The following is a 16,844-nucleotide window of genomic DNA, read 5'->3' on the forward strand; positions in this document are numbered from 1 at the left end:
GTTGCAGAAGAAGCTTGGATCTCATGACGAATGGACCAATCAATCCCAATGGATCGAAGACCTGTGCTATGGCTGACAAAATCACTCTTTTTGTTAGTGCTCCCTTTTCCAATTCATACGATGATTGATATCTCAGGACGTCCATGCCTGGCTGCCATCTGAGACCGAGGGTTTTGATCTCTGTGATGTCGAGTCCTTCGACATCATCGTCGTGCTTAATCTTATTGGTGTGGATTTTTTGCAGTTCGAAACCCGCCCCTTGTAAGATCGTGGTGACCTCTTCAGTAATGGTGTTGATTTCCGTTTCGGTATCGGCGCCTGTCATCACATCATCAACGTAGAAATCATTCCTGATCACCTGTGATGCACGTGGATGTGATTCCTTGCATTGCTCAGCGAGTTGCACTAAACACCGCGTGGCAAGATAGGGTGAGGAAGTGACTCCAAAAGTCACTGTCTTGAGTTGATAAGTCATCATTGCTTGATTTGGATCCTTCCTATACAAAATGCATTGCAAGTCTCGTTGCTCCGGTTTGATCCATATTTGGCGATACATTTTGACGATATCGCCCGTCATCACGAAACGATGCTGCCGGAAACGGATGATGATCAAGAAGAGTTCCTGCTGCACAACCGGTCCAGTCATTAGGCAATCGTTGAGAGAAATTCCCGTTGAAGTTTTACATAATGCATCCCAAACTACCCTTAGTTTGGTCGTAGTGCTTGACTCCTTCATCACGGCATGATGCGGCAAATAATTTTTTCCAGTTGGCGTTTGATCCGAATGCAGAGTCATGTGACCTTGTTCAAGAAAATCTTCCAAATTTTGATGATATCTTTCTTTCATCGTTGGATCCTTGGCGAACCGTCTTTCCATGGCCAGCAACCGTTTCTCCGCATTGATCCCAGAGTCACCCAGTTTCTTGCAATCTTCTCTCATCAATATTTCGACTTCAAATCTTCCATCTGATGCTCGCTTGCATGTTTCAACAAAAATCTTCTCACATTTTTGTTCTTCAATTGATCGATGATGAGTTATTGGACCTTCATTGATTTTCTAAAATCTTTCCATTTGATCGTTTAGCGCTGCGTTTGTCACCAGTCCACAAAAAAGAGATGTTTATTGCCGTTGCCGATTGGATTCGGGAAATGTCAAGTATCCGCCCAAAATCCATCCAAATTTTGTAAGTTGCAGGACTGGATGCCCTTGACCCTGTCTGATTTGTGTCGGTTCCATAGCGTCCCAAAATATAGCTGTTCCTAGAAGAAGATCGACGGATTGAGGATTGTGGAATCCAGGATCAGCAAGTTTCACATGATCAGGAATTGATAAAGTATTTACATTAATTTTTCTCATAGGTATATATTGTGAAATATTTTCTGTGACAAAGAACTCGGCCCTAATCTGATAATTATTGTGAGTTGACGAGATAGTTGTTGACGCACAAGACATTATATTCGTTTGTGTTAGATTAATTCCCGAGACCGTGTGATGAACATTCTTTTCTCGCAAACGCAATTTGTGACATAATCGTTTCGTCATAAAATTAGCCATAGAACCATTATCTAACAGAGCACGCGCTTTAATCAATTGACCTGAATTATCCCTTAGATAAATCTCCGCTGTTGACAATAATTTTTCAGTAATAGTTTTACAACCCTCTACAAAATGAACTTGAGATTGTGTTGATGTCCCCATTACCTCCCCCTTCGTGTCATCTTGTTTGTCGTTTTTCTTTTCTGATTGTTGATTATTACTAGAAAATGATTTATTGCCCTTATGTAATAACGAATGGTGCGCTGAATTACAATGTTTACAATATCTAGTCGATTTACAATCTCTCGCGGTATGTTTCAACCCTAAACAATTAAAGCACAAGTTTAATTCCCTGACTTTATTACGCCTCTCATCGATTGATAAATCAAGAAATGTCGAACACGAATAAATTCTATGACCTTGATTACAAATGACACACGCAACTGAAGGATCGCCAGCCGACAAGTGAGTCAAAGTTTTACCATCCCTTTTTTGCCCCTGATATGGCACCGCCTTTGAATTAAAACCCGAGTTATTGCCTTGTGGCGCAATTGCTTCTAACATCTGACATCGCGTTTCTAAAAATTCAATGAATTCCGACAATTTTGATAATTTTTCCGAAACTATTTTCAATTTCGAATCGCGTTTTGTTAAGTTGTCTAATTTTGTCGAAGCCAGATATAATAGTAACGTATCCCACTTGTCAACGGGCTCCTTCAGCTGCTCCAAAATTCTCGTGTGTTTTTGCAGACCGTCTGCCAGCGCGCGCAATGAGACAGCTGAGTCCCTCGTTACCGTTGGTAAATTAAACAATTGATGAACATGGTGATTAATGGTCAAACGTGCGTTATGATATCGCTTTTTTAACAATTCTAGAACGATTGGATAATTTTCCTCTGTTGCCTCGAACAAATTTACATATTCTTTTGCTTTTCCCATTAATGCCGATTCTAAATAATGAAATTTTACAATAGTGTCTAACTCGACGTCTCTGTCTACCGTAGCGAGAAATTTGTCATAGAATCCTTGCCATTTCTCATAGCTCCCATCAAAGGTGGGGAGAGAGATTACTGGCAAACGCGCATGTGATACCCCCCTACCGTTACTATTATTCCCCCCCGCGGCTTGTCGTGTGCCTATATCAGCGTTCGCCCTTCTTTCCTTATATATGGCCCTTTTTCGTTTTGCAATATTTTGAGTTGCAAAAAACGCGTTTTCAAAATTTTCCCTTTCCATCATTTCCGGTGCGGGTAACAAAGCATCGATTTCATGTTGCACTTCATTAAATTCATCCCACAATAAATCTAATTTTTCGATCCGCGTTTCCAAATCATAAATTGTTTCGTCTGTAACTATACATGCTTCAATATTATTTTTAAAACGTGTCGCTTTTGCTTTTACCGCTGTACGCTTCTTTTTCAACTCAATTATATCTGCCATTTTACATAAAACACTTGGACAAATACAAATTACAATTTAAATAAATACGCTTACCAGAGTTTTCCCTACTACAATTGTAGCGTCGATTATTACAATTACCAATACAATTCGATGAGTTCCCGCCAAAGAAAAGACGCCGATGAGCCTGCTGATAAGATGATTTGCGTTGAGAAAAACGTTTCCTTAATAAATGTTCCAAATTTCCATGAGTGATATAGTAAAGTTCTCCATAGATAATAATTTTCAAGTTAAAATGATTTACTCCATAAAGTCGTCAATAGTTTATAAAATGGTTTGAGCTATCTCCAAAAACACCTGTTTGAATTGCCTCGTGGATAATGGCGTCTAATGCCCCTCGTGTGATTAATATATTTAGAAATCCAAATTAATATAATTCCACAGAACTCACTCCTTTGATAAATATATCCGTACTCGAAGGACCAAAATGTGCATTGAATGCGTTTCAGTGAATTGAATAGTGTTTCTATACTACTTTACAAACTTGATTTTATTCAAAATCTCAAATATATTAATACATGTTTAATTTAGTCTCAGGAGATACTGATCTTTTCCCTCGTTTTTCGCATTTTCGCCTTCATTCCCACTCTTTTGTCGCGTTGCGTACATTACAATTTTCCTGTACTCACAACATCCACACACTCTCAAATCCCTTCCCATAGTCAACTTGAACATCGGCTATTATCTATTTTTAATTACATGTTACGAATTTTCATCTCATCTTATGAGTATGAAAATTCGGTTATCCATGGAATTAAAAAATTAATGAATTTTCAATTATTTCATGAAAATCTGTAGAAACTATACAATAGTTTTAATAAAATTTTATAGAAATTTTTCAATTTGGCTATTGCACTGAGAAAATATTTCTAAAACACATTAAAATATAACAAGTTTATGTAAATTAAATATTTTAAATAACAAGCAATTTTAATAAAATAAGACTAAATAATATAAAATAAAATAAACTTATCATAAGGCTAAACGCGAGATTCTTCGAAGTATCCACCTTTTGCTGTTATCACTGCTTGGCATACTCTCGGCGTTCGGTTCGTCAATTTTGTCAACGTTTCCTCCTCAATTTGGTGCCACGCAGTTTGCAAGCATTCCCACAATGCTGTTAAATTTGTGGGTTGCATTTTTCTTATTCTGCGATTCAGTTTATCCCAGAGTAACTCGATGGGGTTGAGGTCGGGAGATTGTGGGGGATGATCCATGCGAATCAAAGTTCCCTTTTCTTCCTGATTGTCTAGGTATTTCTTGCATAAATGTGATGTATGTTTCGGATCATTGTCTTGCTGGAAATTGAATTTTTCTCCGATTAATCGCTTTCCAGATGGGATGGCATGTTTCATCAAAATTTGGTGATATCCTTCTTCTTCAAAGTACCTTCCACTTTCTTGATACTTCCCATTCGATTATTCCCCAAACAACCCCAAACCATCACAGACCCTATACCCTGGTTTACCGTTGACAGAACGCACTGCGGTAACATTCGTTCCCCTTCCATTTGCCGAACATAACATCTTCTTTTGCCTCCACCTAACAATTCAAATTTTGATTCATCGGTGAATAAAACCTTTCTCCAGTCTTCAGGAGTCCATGATAGATATTTTTTTGCCCATGCAAGACGTTTTTGTTTATTTATCAACCGCAAAAGAGGCTTCCTTGCTGCGATTCGACCGCATAGACCGTAGTCCTGTAATCGATCTTTTATAGTTGTCACACTCAGGGGAGAAGAAAGTCTATTTTTATTAATAACTTCGCGAATGTCTGGTGCAGTCAATTTTCGATTTCGTTTGCTGATAAGCACAATATTTTTATCTTCTTGAGTAGTGGTACAACGTTTTCTCCCTCGACCGCTCTTATTTGCATATGCACATGTTTGTTTGTACCTGTCGACCGTGTATTTTGCACCATTTTTTGAAACACCAACTTTCTCAGCTATTTCGGCAAAAGAAAATCCCTCACTACGTAGGGTACATATATTTACCCTTAAATCATAATTTACACTAAAACGTCAATCGAGAACAGACGAATGTGCAGTGCTGTTCTCGATTGACGCGATTTTTATCGCTCGAAAATAAAAACACTCAGGGCCGTATGAAGGGCCTTACGCAACAATGTGAATTCTATCTAGGGGATTTTCACTAGTGGGGCACTCAATCCACCTTAAATTTAAAAATCACAAGTACGACTTTGGCGTCAGTCATAACCTAAATTCTACCCGCTTCCCCACTTCCCTTCAAGTGTTCCCTTACTCTGTTCTCGACTGACGTGTTCTCGATTGACGTTCTAGTGTATTTCTTTTTTTGGCATTTTTTTATTTAAAATAAAACTTTCAAATGTGAAGTTTGAACAAGTACTGCCTCATTTATCAATAAATTCTATAAGCTTTTGTTTGCAAAATTTAATGAATCATTGTTTTTCTTTGCTTATTAGAAATTGTCGAAATATTATTCTCATAAGATTCCAAAACTTTTCAAGCTATTAACAATATTATAGGTAAAATTTAACCAAAAGTTTGAATGTAGATACAAAAATTAGTCTCGATTAAAAGGGCAGAAAGTGCATTTTCAGAAAAAAAGAACTTTCTTATGTACACTAAATTATATATAGTATAATATAATATAATATAATAAATAATAATAATATAAATATTAATAATAATATAAATATTAATAATAATAAAATATTTATAACATTTATAATAATCAATAACTGAAGGGTAGAATGACAAAAGGGGTCAAGCGCCAATTTATCGAAAATGAGGTTTTTGCATTAAAAAATCAAGAAAATTCATTTACACATTTCTGTAGAAGGATTTCCTTTTTTTATTGCGTATTTAAATCAGTTTTTAATAAAAATTAAATGAATAAAATAGCCTCAAATTTACTTTATTGCAACCTGATTGAAAAACAAAAGAAAGTGGTGAGTCAATAATATTATCAAAATAAAAAAAAATATTATTTTTTTAGGTTTTATTTTAATATTTTATTTTAATTTTATTTTAATAATATTTTAATTAATAAAATTAATAATAATAATAATGTATTTTCAATTTTAAACAATTTTAAAATCATTTTGTTATTAATTTTTAAATATTTTTATGGTTATAATAACTGAACAATTGAATTTAAAGATGAAAGTATTGTTCAATTCCAAAGCAAGCAATTAATTCGTAATTTTCTTGAAAACAAACAATTTTTTAAAGGAATTTTTTTTTCTATTCATTTCGTCGATTCCATAGAAAGAAACTAATTTTCCAGTTTTTCTTTAAACTGTATATTTTTTTTATAATTAATGCTTAAAGAAAATGTGCGCAGTTGATATAACCTCAAGGAACCACAGTTTTTTTTAATTTTATCGTTAATATGTAGGTTTATTTCAACAAATTGTTGTTTATTTATTAAAACATACTAATATATCGAAACGGTTTTCTCAGTTTTTTTTTAAATGACCTGCAAAATTTTAAAAAATGTTTTTTTTACTTCCTGTAAAAACAGTGAATTGGCGCTTGACCCCTTTTGTCATTCTACCCTTCAACTGTAAATGTAAGAAAATACAAGACGGGTTTCAAGCAGGGGCCCGCACGCATATTCGGCCCTGGCGCAAGGAACGGGCGAAGCAGCGGGGATGCAAGAACTAATCTTTGACGATGAGTTGTGTAAAAAACATGCTCTGACATTTTTCAACTTATCTTAAAAACGAAACAATATTTTTTAAGTCTTAAAAATTACTTTTAAAGCTAAGATCTTAAAGATTATGTTATAGGAGTTACAAATTTTTCCTTACATTTTCCTAGATTATGCAGGGAATCAAAAACTGGGTACGAAATTGGGAAAATTAGACGTTTTTTTTCGAAATCTTTCCAGTGTTATAATCGCTCCAGAAAGTCGAAAAAAAATTCTAGGTATATATTCAGAAGCAGAATTTTATCAGCTTTCAGGTGATCTAACAATAAGTTTCAAGTCTCTACCTTTTCTCAAACTTAAAATATCTTAATTTAGGTGCGACATCAACATTTCATCCCGCGCACGTCAATCGTACCGACAATTTCCGACGGTAGTGTTTTAAATAATAATATAAAATAAAATACATAAATAAAATTAAAAAAATAAATAAAATTAAATTAAAAAATAGTAAAAATATATTAAATAATTATAGGAAATAAAATAAAATAAAAATAATATAAAAATAAATAAAAAAAATAAATAAATAATAAAGTGTAATTATTTAATAAGATGTGGAAGTTATCATTATAATTATTGTTTCTTACAAATATTAAACTATAACTACAGTGCTCTGATAGCACTCTGTAGTTACCTAAGTTTTCCATGCGACGAGGGCTCGAAAAGTGAGGTCCGTGTTTTGAGAAACTAAGGCACTGTGCAGTTACCTAAGTTCTTCAAATCACGACCTACAAAATACGTCATAACACCCAAAGACACCCCAGTTTTTATAGCAGTTACCTAAGTTTCTTAAATTGCCACTCATCAATTTTTGCAGTTACCGGTATTTTCAATTATTTATGCAAAAATTATTATTAATAATATTAACAATTTTTAAAAATAATTTGCATTAACAGGTGTAACTTTTTTCCACGATTCCAACGATATAAAAAACTCATTTTTCGATGTTTTTGCAGTTACCTAAGTTTTTAGAAAACACGGCAGACCGCCAACGGTTTGTTCTTAGTTCTTCAAGTGATACCAGTGATAATGATTGGAACGATTATAAAGATTGTGACAACTGTTCATTGGATTTCCAGATGGCTTCAGATGTGCCCTTTGAAATGACTACTTCGTTAGAACAAGAATGTGAGATACGAAAGTATGCATTTAAAAATACGTTGCAAGAGCAACAAGGGTTCGTTTCCAGTTCTTCAAGTGATACCAGCGATAATGATTGGAGCGATTATGAAGATGGTTATGAAAGTGATGAATGTGTAATAGAGACTGAATCTGCTACAATGCAGTAAAAAAAAATGAGTCACGTCATAATGTTTCCTAAAGCTCAATTAACTACTCGTGATGTATCATTAATGATAATGGCTTATAGTATTCGATTTCATTGTACGTATGAAGCCCGAGATGCATTGTTTGAAATGTGTAAACAATTTGCTGGTGATGAATTTCAAAATTAGAACACCAGTAAATTCGTAATGAATCAGTTATACGATCCACCTGATGAAGTAATTACGTTATGTTTTATATGTGAAAAATGTTTTAAGACATTAATGCCACCAATTTAAAAAAAAAAATTTTTAAATTGTAATATTAAGTGTACGTGTGGGTTAGATTATAACTTGACAACAGAATCATCAAATTACGTGATTGCTGTAGATTTAAAATATCAACTTGAAGTTCTTTTTAAAGATGAAGAAATAAAAACTGGGTTACTAAAGAACATTCGCGATATAATGTTACGTAAAAATGATTCTGGTAAAAAAAGGATGTCTATGACGGATTATTGTATAAAAAAATACAAAGAAAATATCCTGAAAACGATTTCATAACATTGAATTTTAATACAGACGGTGCTCCTTTGTGTAATAGTGCCAAAAAATCATTTTGGCCACTGCAAGTTACCGTTCAAGAATTGCCACCCAAACTTCGGTTCAAATATCCCATTCTTGCTGGCTTGAGCACAAATAAAAAAGAGCCGACATGGAAATTTATGAATTCTTACATGCAACTTTTCGTAAATCAAATGGAACTTTTAGCTGAAAAGGGGATTCAAATAACATTCAAATTCAAATTCAAAAAACCAACAATACCTGGAATAAAAGGTACTTCTGTCCTGCTTTTCTTATTAACATTCGATATAGTATGGGGATTTCCTGTCGATTATTTACATGCAGTACTTCTAGGCGTAGTGAAATATATATTTAATATTTGGATTTAATTAAATATTATAACTACAGGGAACCTTAAGAAGTTAAATGAAAAACTTTTGCAAATGACTCCTCCTCAAGAAATTCATCGTCAACCAAGACCAATAAATGAGAAAGCAAAATGGAAAGCTTCGGAATGGCGATCCTTTTTGTTATTTTACTCTGTTATATGTTTGAAAGATCTAATTCCAGCGGAAGTTTTAAATCACTATGCGTTACTCGTAGAAAGTATCTTTATTCTACTAAAGGATTCTATATCTGAAGAAGAATTAAGAATATGTGAAGAACAATTGCTCATTTTCGTTGCTAAATTGCAGGAGATGTTTGGCAACAGCGTTATGACCTTTAACATTCATAGCCTACTACATTTAGTTAAATCAGTACGTAGAACAGGACCTTTATGGACTACATCAACCTTTTCTTTCGAAGGTGCAATTTTCTACCTTAAACAAGCAGTTACTGGACCTAAAGGGGTTTTTGTTCAGATAGCAAAACGAACATTATTAAAACTTAGTTTTGATTATACTCTCAAAAAACTTGCAACGTCTGAAAAGTGTCTTAATTTTTGCGGAAATATTTTCTCTCATTCTAAATGTAAAAATGCTGTCAAACAAAGTAAAGAAATAGTACGTCTGGACACTTTGGGAGAAAATGAAAAAAGTGAAAAACTGTTTAAACGTTGCATATACAAGTCTACAATGTTCCATAGTACAAAGTACAACAGAACCCCTAAAACAAATGACACATTTGTCGTTTTAATGTCTAATGAAATTGGTGAAATTACAGAGTTTCAGCTTATAAATGGCAATACCTTTATATTATTAAATTTGTTTAGCGAAATTTCTGACAATGCGATACCAGTTTCTCATATAAAAAGAATTCAACGAACTACTTGGGGAAATAGAGAATATAAAAAGAGATAGAAAGTGATTAAAAGCTAAAGAAATTTGGATAATAAGAAAGGAGATAGAAAGAGATAAAAGGTTATAGAACGGAGTTTTAAATGTTATAGAAAACAGGTGATTGAAAGCGAAAGAAATGTGGATAATAAGAAAGGAGATAGAAAGACATAGAAAGTTATAGAACGGAGGTTAAAAGTTATAGAAAAACGTCGATTAGAAGCGAAAGAAATGTGGATAATAAGAAACCAGATAGAAAGAGATGGAAGGTTATAGAACGAAGATTAAAAGTTATCTAAAACAGGTGATTAAAAGCGAAAAAAATCTCAATAAATAGAAAGGAAATAGAAAGCGATAGAAGTATATAAACCAGAGATTAAAAGTTTTACAATTTTTCTATCACTTTCTATCTCAGATATAAAAGAAGATAAAAAGTGATAAGATTCCTATCTCTTTACTTCCAGCAGGGAAATGTGTTTTAAAGAAAAAATCCAATTTAACAAAAATGTATTACAATCAATTTTAAAAATAATTGTAAGAGGAATTCTGTTATTAAAAAATACTTTTGTAATATAATTTATGTTAAACAAACGAAAGAGTAAAATTGAAAAATATTCTTTTATATTTACAAATATCAATTATATTCTATGTATGTAGAAACTGCTTTTTTATTATCGTGGAACTGGCTAGAATCACTTTATTTTACTAGACAAGGACTAGACAGAAGACCTGTACAAAATCTTGACGTTGCTAGCGTTACATCCCATGTTCAAGTCTGTCCAGTTTTCCCATCTAGATGCTAGGTTGAATCTAGCACAACTGGACAGTTTCTCATACACTTCCACGATAAATTTCTACACGAGTGTATTTCCGAAAGGAAATATATACATATACAACTTGTTTTAAAACAAGTAAATTATATTATTTTAAATTGAAAATTTTAGAAACTTATATGATTGCTTTCTTCAGGTTATACATTATCGACAACGCTATCCTACTTGGTAGTTACATGCACGCCATTAGTTCTAAATAAAATCAAGCCATTAAATGTCTCACGTAGCATACCAATTCTTATAGAATTAGATTATTACTTTTTTGACAAAAAAGATTATTTTTTTTGGACCACTGTTCATCTATATATTACGGGGTCATATGGTGTATTTACAGTAATATGCTGTGATTTACTCCTTTTCGCTTTTGCTCAACATGCTTGTGGAATGTTTAAAGTATTAAGGTATGCAACATTTAGTTTGCATTGTATTCTGTATTGGAATATTTTGCACAATAGGATTTTTACTATTTTCTCATAAAATTCAAATTCTCCTTCAGATATAAATTAAAAGTAATTATGAACCATGAAGACACACCAGAATTGTCGCTCACTACATCTGAAATGTATAAGAAGGCTTGCTCCTGTGTGATAACACACAATAGAATACTTGAGTTCGTATGATATTAATATTTGCTTTGGCATTCAAAATAGTGTTTATTATAATTTTTATTCCAAAAATTATCAAAATTTATGTAATATTTATGATGTATTCCACGCCAAATCAAATACCATTTTGCATTAAGAGACTAGTCTGTCACTTTAAGACGGGACATAAAATCGTATAGGTCTAATGCATTTAGTCATGTCCTTCGAAGAAGGAAATGTTTCAGTTCTTGTCTCCCGATGGCCCGAACACACTTTAATCCAAACAAATTTCGTTTTTGTCCAGTTTCATTTCAATTTATTTTCTGGTAAAACTACTGTTTTCATTTCTATCCAATTTAATTCTTTGAAAATCTAGTGTAGAAAATGTTTACACTTGAATTGTTATACCAACAGCGTAAACTAAAATCAGTTTTAAACCGTTTAATTCTGAAAAATTAAGGCGCTCGCACACCTCCGGCTGCCTGCACACCCGGTAAGAAGGCAGGCATTAAAAAGTATTCAAAGTTTTAAAACATTTTAATCCCTGATTGTGCATGGTCTTTTAATTCAAAAAGTTGTGAAAAAGAAAGTTACTGTTTAATGCAATTTAATACTTGATGAATTAATTAGTATAGAAAAAAGTATTTAAATGTATTAAAATGAAATGTATGAAATAGTGGAATTAAAATATATTGAATGGGTGCAAAATTAATGCTTTTTAATGGTATAGAAATAAATGTAGTAAAAATGACTACTTAAATAAAGATTAAAATTAATACTATGTATTTATTTTTAAGTAATTTGAAGTATATTGTAAACATAAAAGTAAAGAACTTAACACAGATGTTTTAAATAAAATATTTTTATTCATAAATATAATGAAAGATAATTTGAGATCTACATTCGTATATAACAGCTTTTTTATAAGCCATATTTGTACTCATAAAAATAATTATACATAACTTAACAATCGTATAATTTAATAATAAAAAAACTTAATTTTCGTTAATTTCGTTTTGAAGACCGTCTTCAATTTCGTCTTAAAGATCGGCTTCAATTTCTTCTTGATGATCGACTTCAATTTCGTCTTGGAGATCGTCTTCAACTTCGTCTTGAAGATCGGCTTGAGGACTGGCTTGGACAATAGCTTCAATTTTTTTTGAAGATTGTCTTCGAGATCGTCTTCAACTTTGTCTTGAGGATCGGCTTGATGATTTTCTCGAATATTGTCTTGATGGCTGTCTTAAAGAATATTATTATTATCGTTAAGGCTTTGCTGTTCCAAATTTCCGTCAATTTGTAGAGGATCTGGTTTATTTTTTCCTAGTGTTTTTCTCACAGGTTTTTCAGGTTCTGAAATGAACAATATATCATTGAGAAACAAGTAATTTAATTTTTACATGAATTTAAAGGATTATTTACTCACTATTCTGTATGTCTTTCAAGGAAGAAATTTTTTTAGACATTATGTCAGTATATTTATTTGCTTCAATTTCAGCCTCAGAGTTTGTTAGATTGAAAGTGTCTTTTAAAAAGAATGCGTAAATATCTAAAAATACGTATTTTACATTAATTTTTAGTGAACCACATTTTGGGAATGATTATGCGTCTCGATTTAAAATAATAAATTAAAATTAAATGTTAAAATTCAATAAGGGGCCGTCCACATACCACGTGGATAATTTTCAATTACTTCTTACCCCCTCCCCCCATGAACAAAACACATCTTGAAATGTAAAAAAGTATTATTATTAAAATTTCTTCTCCCTCATTTTTTAAAAGGTGATAAAGTTCTGAGAATATTGAGAATATTGAGCTTATTTTAAAGCTAACTTTCTATAGAATTTATAGTACTCTTTAGCATTGACGTGCAACTTGCACGTGTGCACTTTTTGGTGTAAAATGCGTGTTTTGCCATTTTCACGGCTTGTATTTTTCAAGGAAAAAATTACACGTTAATGCTTATAAGTAATGTCAATTCTATAGTTAATAGGCTTTTAAATGAGATAAAGAACTTTAAAAAATAATCATTGTTCCAGAAGTAATTTGAAATCTTATTAAAACAACATTTTTTGTAGGTCAATGTGGACATTAGCTTTAACCCTTTCGTGCCCCGGGCAACCTAGCTTATAGATATTGTTGAAACTCGTCACTCGGGGGTTTTTGGGGGCGCTGATTTCGAATTTGAAGTCAGATTTTGAAAATTCAAAATGGCGGATCCAATATGGCGGACAAATTTTCAAAATTTTATCTGTTCCCCTTAAAACTCATCACTCGGGGGTTTTTGGGGTCGCTGATTACGAATCTGAAGTCAGATTTTCAAAATTCAAAATGGCGGATCCAATATGGCGGACAAATTTTCAAAATTTTATCTGTTCCCCTTAAAACTCATCACTCGGGGGTTTTTGGGGTCGCTGATTACGAATCTGAAGTCAGATTTTCAAAATTCAAAATGGCGGATCCAATATGGCGGACAAATTTTCAAAATGTTATCTGTTCCCCTTAAAACTCATCACTCTGGGGTTTTTGGCGTCGCTGATTACGAATCTGAAGTCAGATTTTCAAAATTCAAAATGGCGGATCCAATATGGCGGACAAATTTTCAAAATTTTATCTGTTCCCCTTAAAACTCATCACTCGGGGGTTTTTGGGGTCGCTGATTACGAATCTGAAGTCAGATTTTCAAAATTCAAAATGGCGGATCCAATATGGCGGACAAATTTTCAAAATGTTATCTGTTCCCCTTAAAACTCATCACTCTGGGGTTTTTGGCGTCGCTGATTACGAATCTGAAGTCAGATTTTCAAAATTCAAAATGGCGGATCCAATATGGCGGACAAATTTTCAAAATTTTATCTGTTCCCCTTAAAACTCATCACTCGGGGGTTTTTGAGGTCGCTGATTACGAATCTGCAGTCAGATTTTCAAAATTCAAAATGGCGGATCCAATATGGCGGACAAATTTTCAAAATGTTATCTGTTCCCCTTAAAACTCATCACTCTGGGGTTTTTGGCGTCGCTGATTACGAATCTGAAGTCAGATTTTCAAAATTCAAAATGGCGGATCCAATATGGCGGACAAATTTTCAAAATTTTATCTGTTCCCCTTAAAACTCATCACTCGGGGGTTTTTGAGGTCGCTGATTACGAATCTGCAGTCAGATTTTCAAAATTCAAAATGACGGATCCAATATGGCGGACAAATTTTCAAAATGTTATCTGTTCCCCTTAAAACTCATCACTCTGGGGTTTTTGGCGTCGCTGATTACGAATCTGAAGTCAGATTTTCAAAATTCAAAATGGCGGATCCAATATGGCGGACAAATTTTCAAAATTTTATCTGTTCCCCTTAAAACTCATCACTCGGGGGTTTTTGAGGTCGCTGATTACGAATCTGCAGTCAGATTTTCAAAATTCAAAATGACGGATCGAGTTTGTTCAAAAAATTTTTAGAAATTCTTAAATTTTTCTCACTTTCAAATCAATTGTTTGCAGCGGTGACAGTCTTCCACACCACCTAAGAGGTTCCGAATAAGGCGCGTTAGGTTTTTTTTACAGTGAACCTTCGCCAAGAACCCTATTTTAACAAGGTGGATGAATTTCATTATCATGTGAGTCGCGAGAAATTTTTAAAATCGATGTAAGCTTTACATATGACAAAATACAAAAATTTGTAATATGAAAGAAATTAATTAAATATAATTTTAAGATGGTGATTAAAATAAAATTAATAATTCCAATATAATTAGTTTAATAAAATAATAATTTTAATAACCCCCGAGTGAAGAGTTTTCAGGGAAGTCGGTGAAATTTTGAAATTTATTCCTCCATATTGGATCCGCCATTTTGAATTTTGAAAATCTGACTTCAGATTCGTAATCAGCGACCCCAAAAACCCCCGAGTGACGAATTTGAAGAGAACAGATAAAATTTTGGATATTCGACCGCCATATTGGATCCGCCATTTTGCATTTTGAAAATCTGACTCCAGTTTCGTAATCATCGACCTCGAAAATATTAAAAGTCAATGTGTTGTTAAAAACGGATGAAGCCTAAATGAATGACTTAACATTATTGATATATAACTTTTGTTAATTTTTTATCAATGTTGTACCTATTGTTTAAAATAATTATAACTGCATTATACTGTTTTCTATTTTTTAACATATAGTAATAACGATTGTCAATAAAACTATCCATTGGAATTACTGATTGGGTTAAATTTGTAAGAGTTACATCAAATTTTGTAAGTGGTACATATATGTACCGGAGGCACGAAAGGGTTAAAACACCCGCCCCCTAAAACTGTCCACCTGGTATATGGACAATCCTTTAAATGTAACGTTGTGTTAAAAAATATTGTGCACAATGCAATTGTTACCTCTTATAGCCAATAACTTTTGGTGATCAAGTGCGTCTGGTTTCTTTGGTTTTTCTTGCAGATTACTTGGTCGCCCAGTGACTGTACTTTTAGCTAGAGTGTCATAACCAAACACAATAATCATTATGTTACGTACAAATTTACGTTTGCTTTTCACCGTGACTCCTGTTGCAGCCAATGTGTAGAAAGTTTTATCCAAGTAGATTCCACGCCCAATATGCATCTGAAATACAATTCGATTTTTTTATTACAAAACATTAAATCCACAAGTTTAAACTTAAAAATAACATTTATACAGAAGTATACTGCCGATCAGAATTGTGGAGCCACCCATCTTTTGATGACCAAAAAGCATCTTAGAACGTAAAACGTATAAACTAAAATTTTTTCTCCCTCATTTTCTAAAAGGTCATAAAATTCTTAGTATGTTAAGACGAAAAAGAAGTAATTTTGTTAATATTCGATTAACAGAATCTTAAGGAGGTGATATTTTAATAAAATTTTATTAACAAAATTACTTCCTTTTGGTCTCAATCTTTTTAGAATTTTATCACCTTTTGGAAAATAAGGAAAGAGAAATTTCAGTTATGATGCTTTTTACGTTTTAAGATGTTTTGTGGCCTTAAAAAAATGGGTGGTCCCACAAGTGTGACCGGTATTGTGTGAATTATACTTACAGTTTTTCCGTCATCTTTGATGAACCTAACCGGAGTTGCATCGTGGTCGGCTTCTTTTTGGGAAGACTGCTTCCACTCTTCAAACAAACGATGTATATCATCGTATTTATTCATATATTTCGCTTGCCATTTTCTATTTAAGTCGTTGACGTAATGCAATTCTTCTTCAGTTTTTGTTAGTTTTTCCTTCATCTCGTAATATTCTTCTTCCTTCTGTTGTAAAACATTCTTTAATTTTCCATATTCTTCACTGGCCGTCTGTAGCTGCTTTTTCATTTTCATGATTATTGAATTTTTCATATCCATCTGGCTTTCTGCTCTCTCTAATTTCTTGCCGCCTTCATCATTCCTTCTTTCATTGTGTAAACCAAATTCAATTTTAGATGGAGTAAAATAGAATTTTTGTGATAATTTAAGAAGTGTCACTGAAAGAAGACAGTTTCTAAATTTTAGAAAGGTAACAATAAACTTTATCATAAATATTTGCAATTTAGGGAAATCGTGTAAAAATAGGAAATATTAATAAATAAAGTGTAGCGAACTTTAGAACTTATTTACGAACTTAAATATATAATTTAT

The 16,844-nt window shown here is 32.8% G+C and overlaps 2 protein-coding genes across 2 annotated transcripts in view; one reads left to right on the plus strand and one right to left on the minus strand.

Annotated features, from left to right (window-relative positions):
* Positions 1-16,844, plus strand: part of LOC127279335 (odorant receptor 67a-like) — a 77,904-nt gene that overhangs the window by 47,210 nt on the left and 13,850 nt on the right. The window contains exons 4-5 of the mRNA XM_051301636.1: positions 10,760-11,024; positions 11,120-11,233. Coding sequence (XP_051157593.1) covers positions 10,760-11,024; positions 11,120-11,233 — 379 coding nt within the window. The remainder of the gene's footprint in view (positions 1-10,759; positions 11,025-11,119; positions 11,234-16,844) is intronic.
* Positions 12,170-16,721, minus strand: LOC127279336 (uncharacterized). The gene is made up of 4 exons (XM_051301637.1): positions 16,266-16,721; positions 15,589-15,811; positions 12,634-12,756; positions 12,170-12,560 (listed from the first exon to the last, which is right to left on the minus strand). Exons 1-4 carry the CDS (start codon positions 16,569-16,571, stop codon positions 12,451-12,453), a joined length of 762 nt encoding a protein of 253 aa, XP_051157594.1. The 5' UTR covers positions 16,572-16,721; the 3' UTR covers positions 12,170-12,450.

Source organism: Leptopilina boulardi, unplaced genomic scaffold (assembly GCF_019393585.1).
Source record: "Leptopilina boulardi isolate dan_hultmark-lab unplaced genomic scaffold, ZJU_Lbou_2.1 LbouV2_216, whole genome shotgun sequence".
Classification (NCBI taxonomy): Eukaryota; Metazoa; Arthropoda; class Insecta; order Hymenoptera; family Figitidae; genus Leptopilina; species Leptopilina boulardi.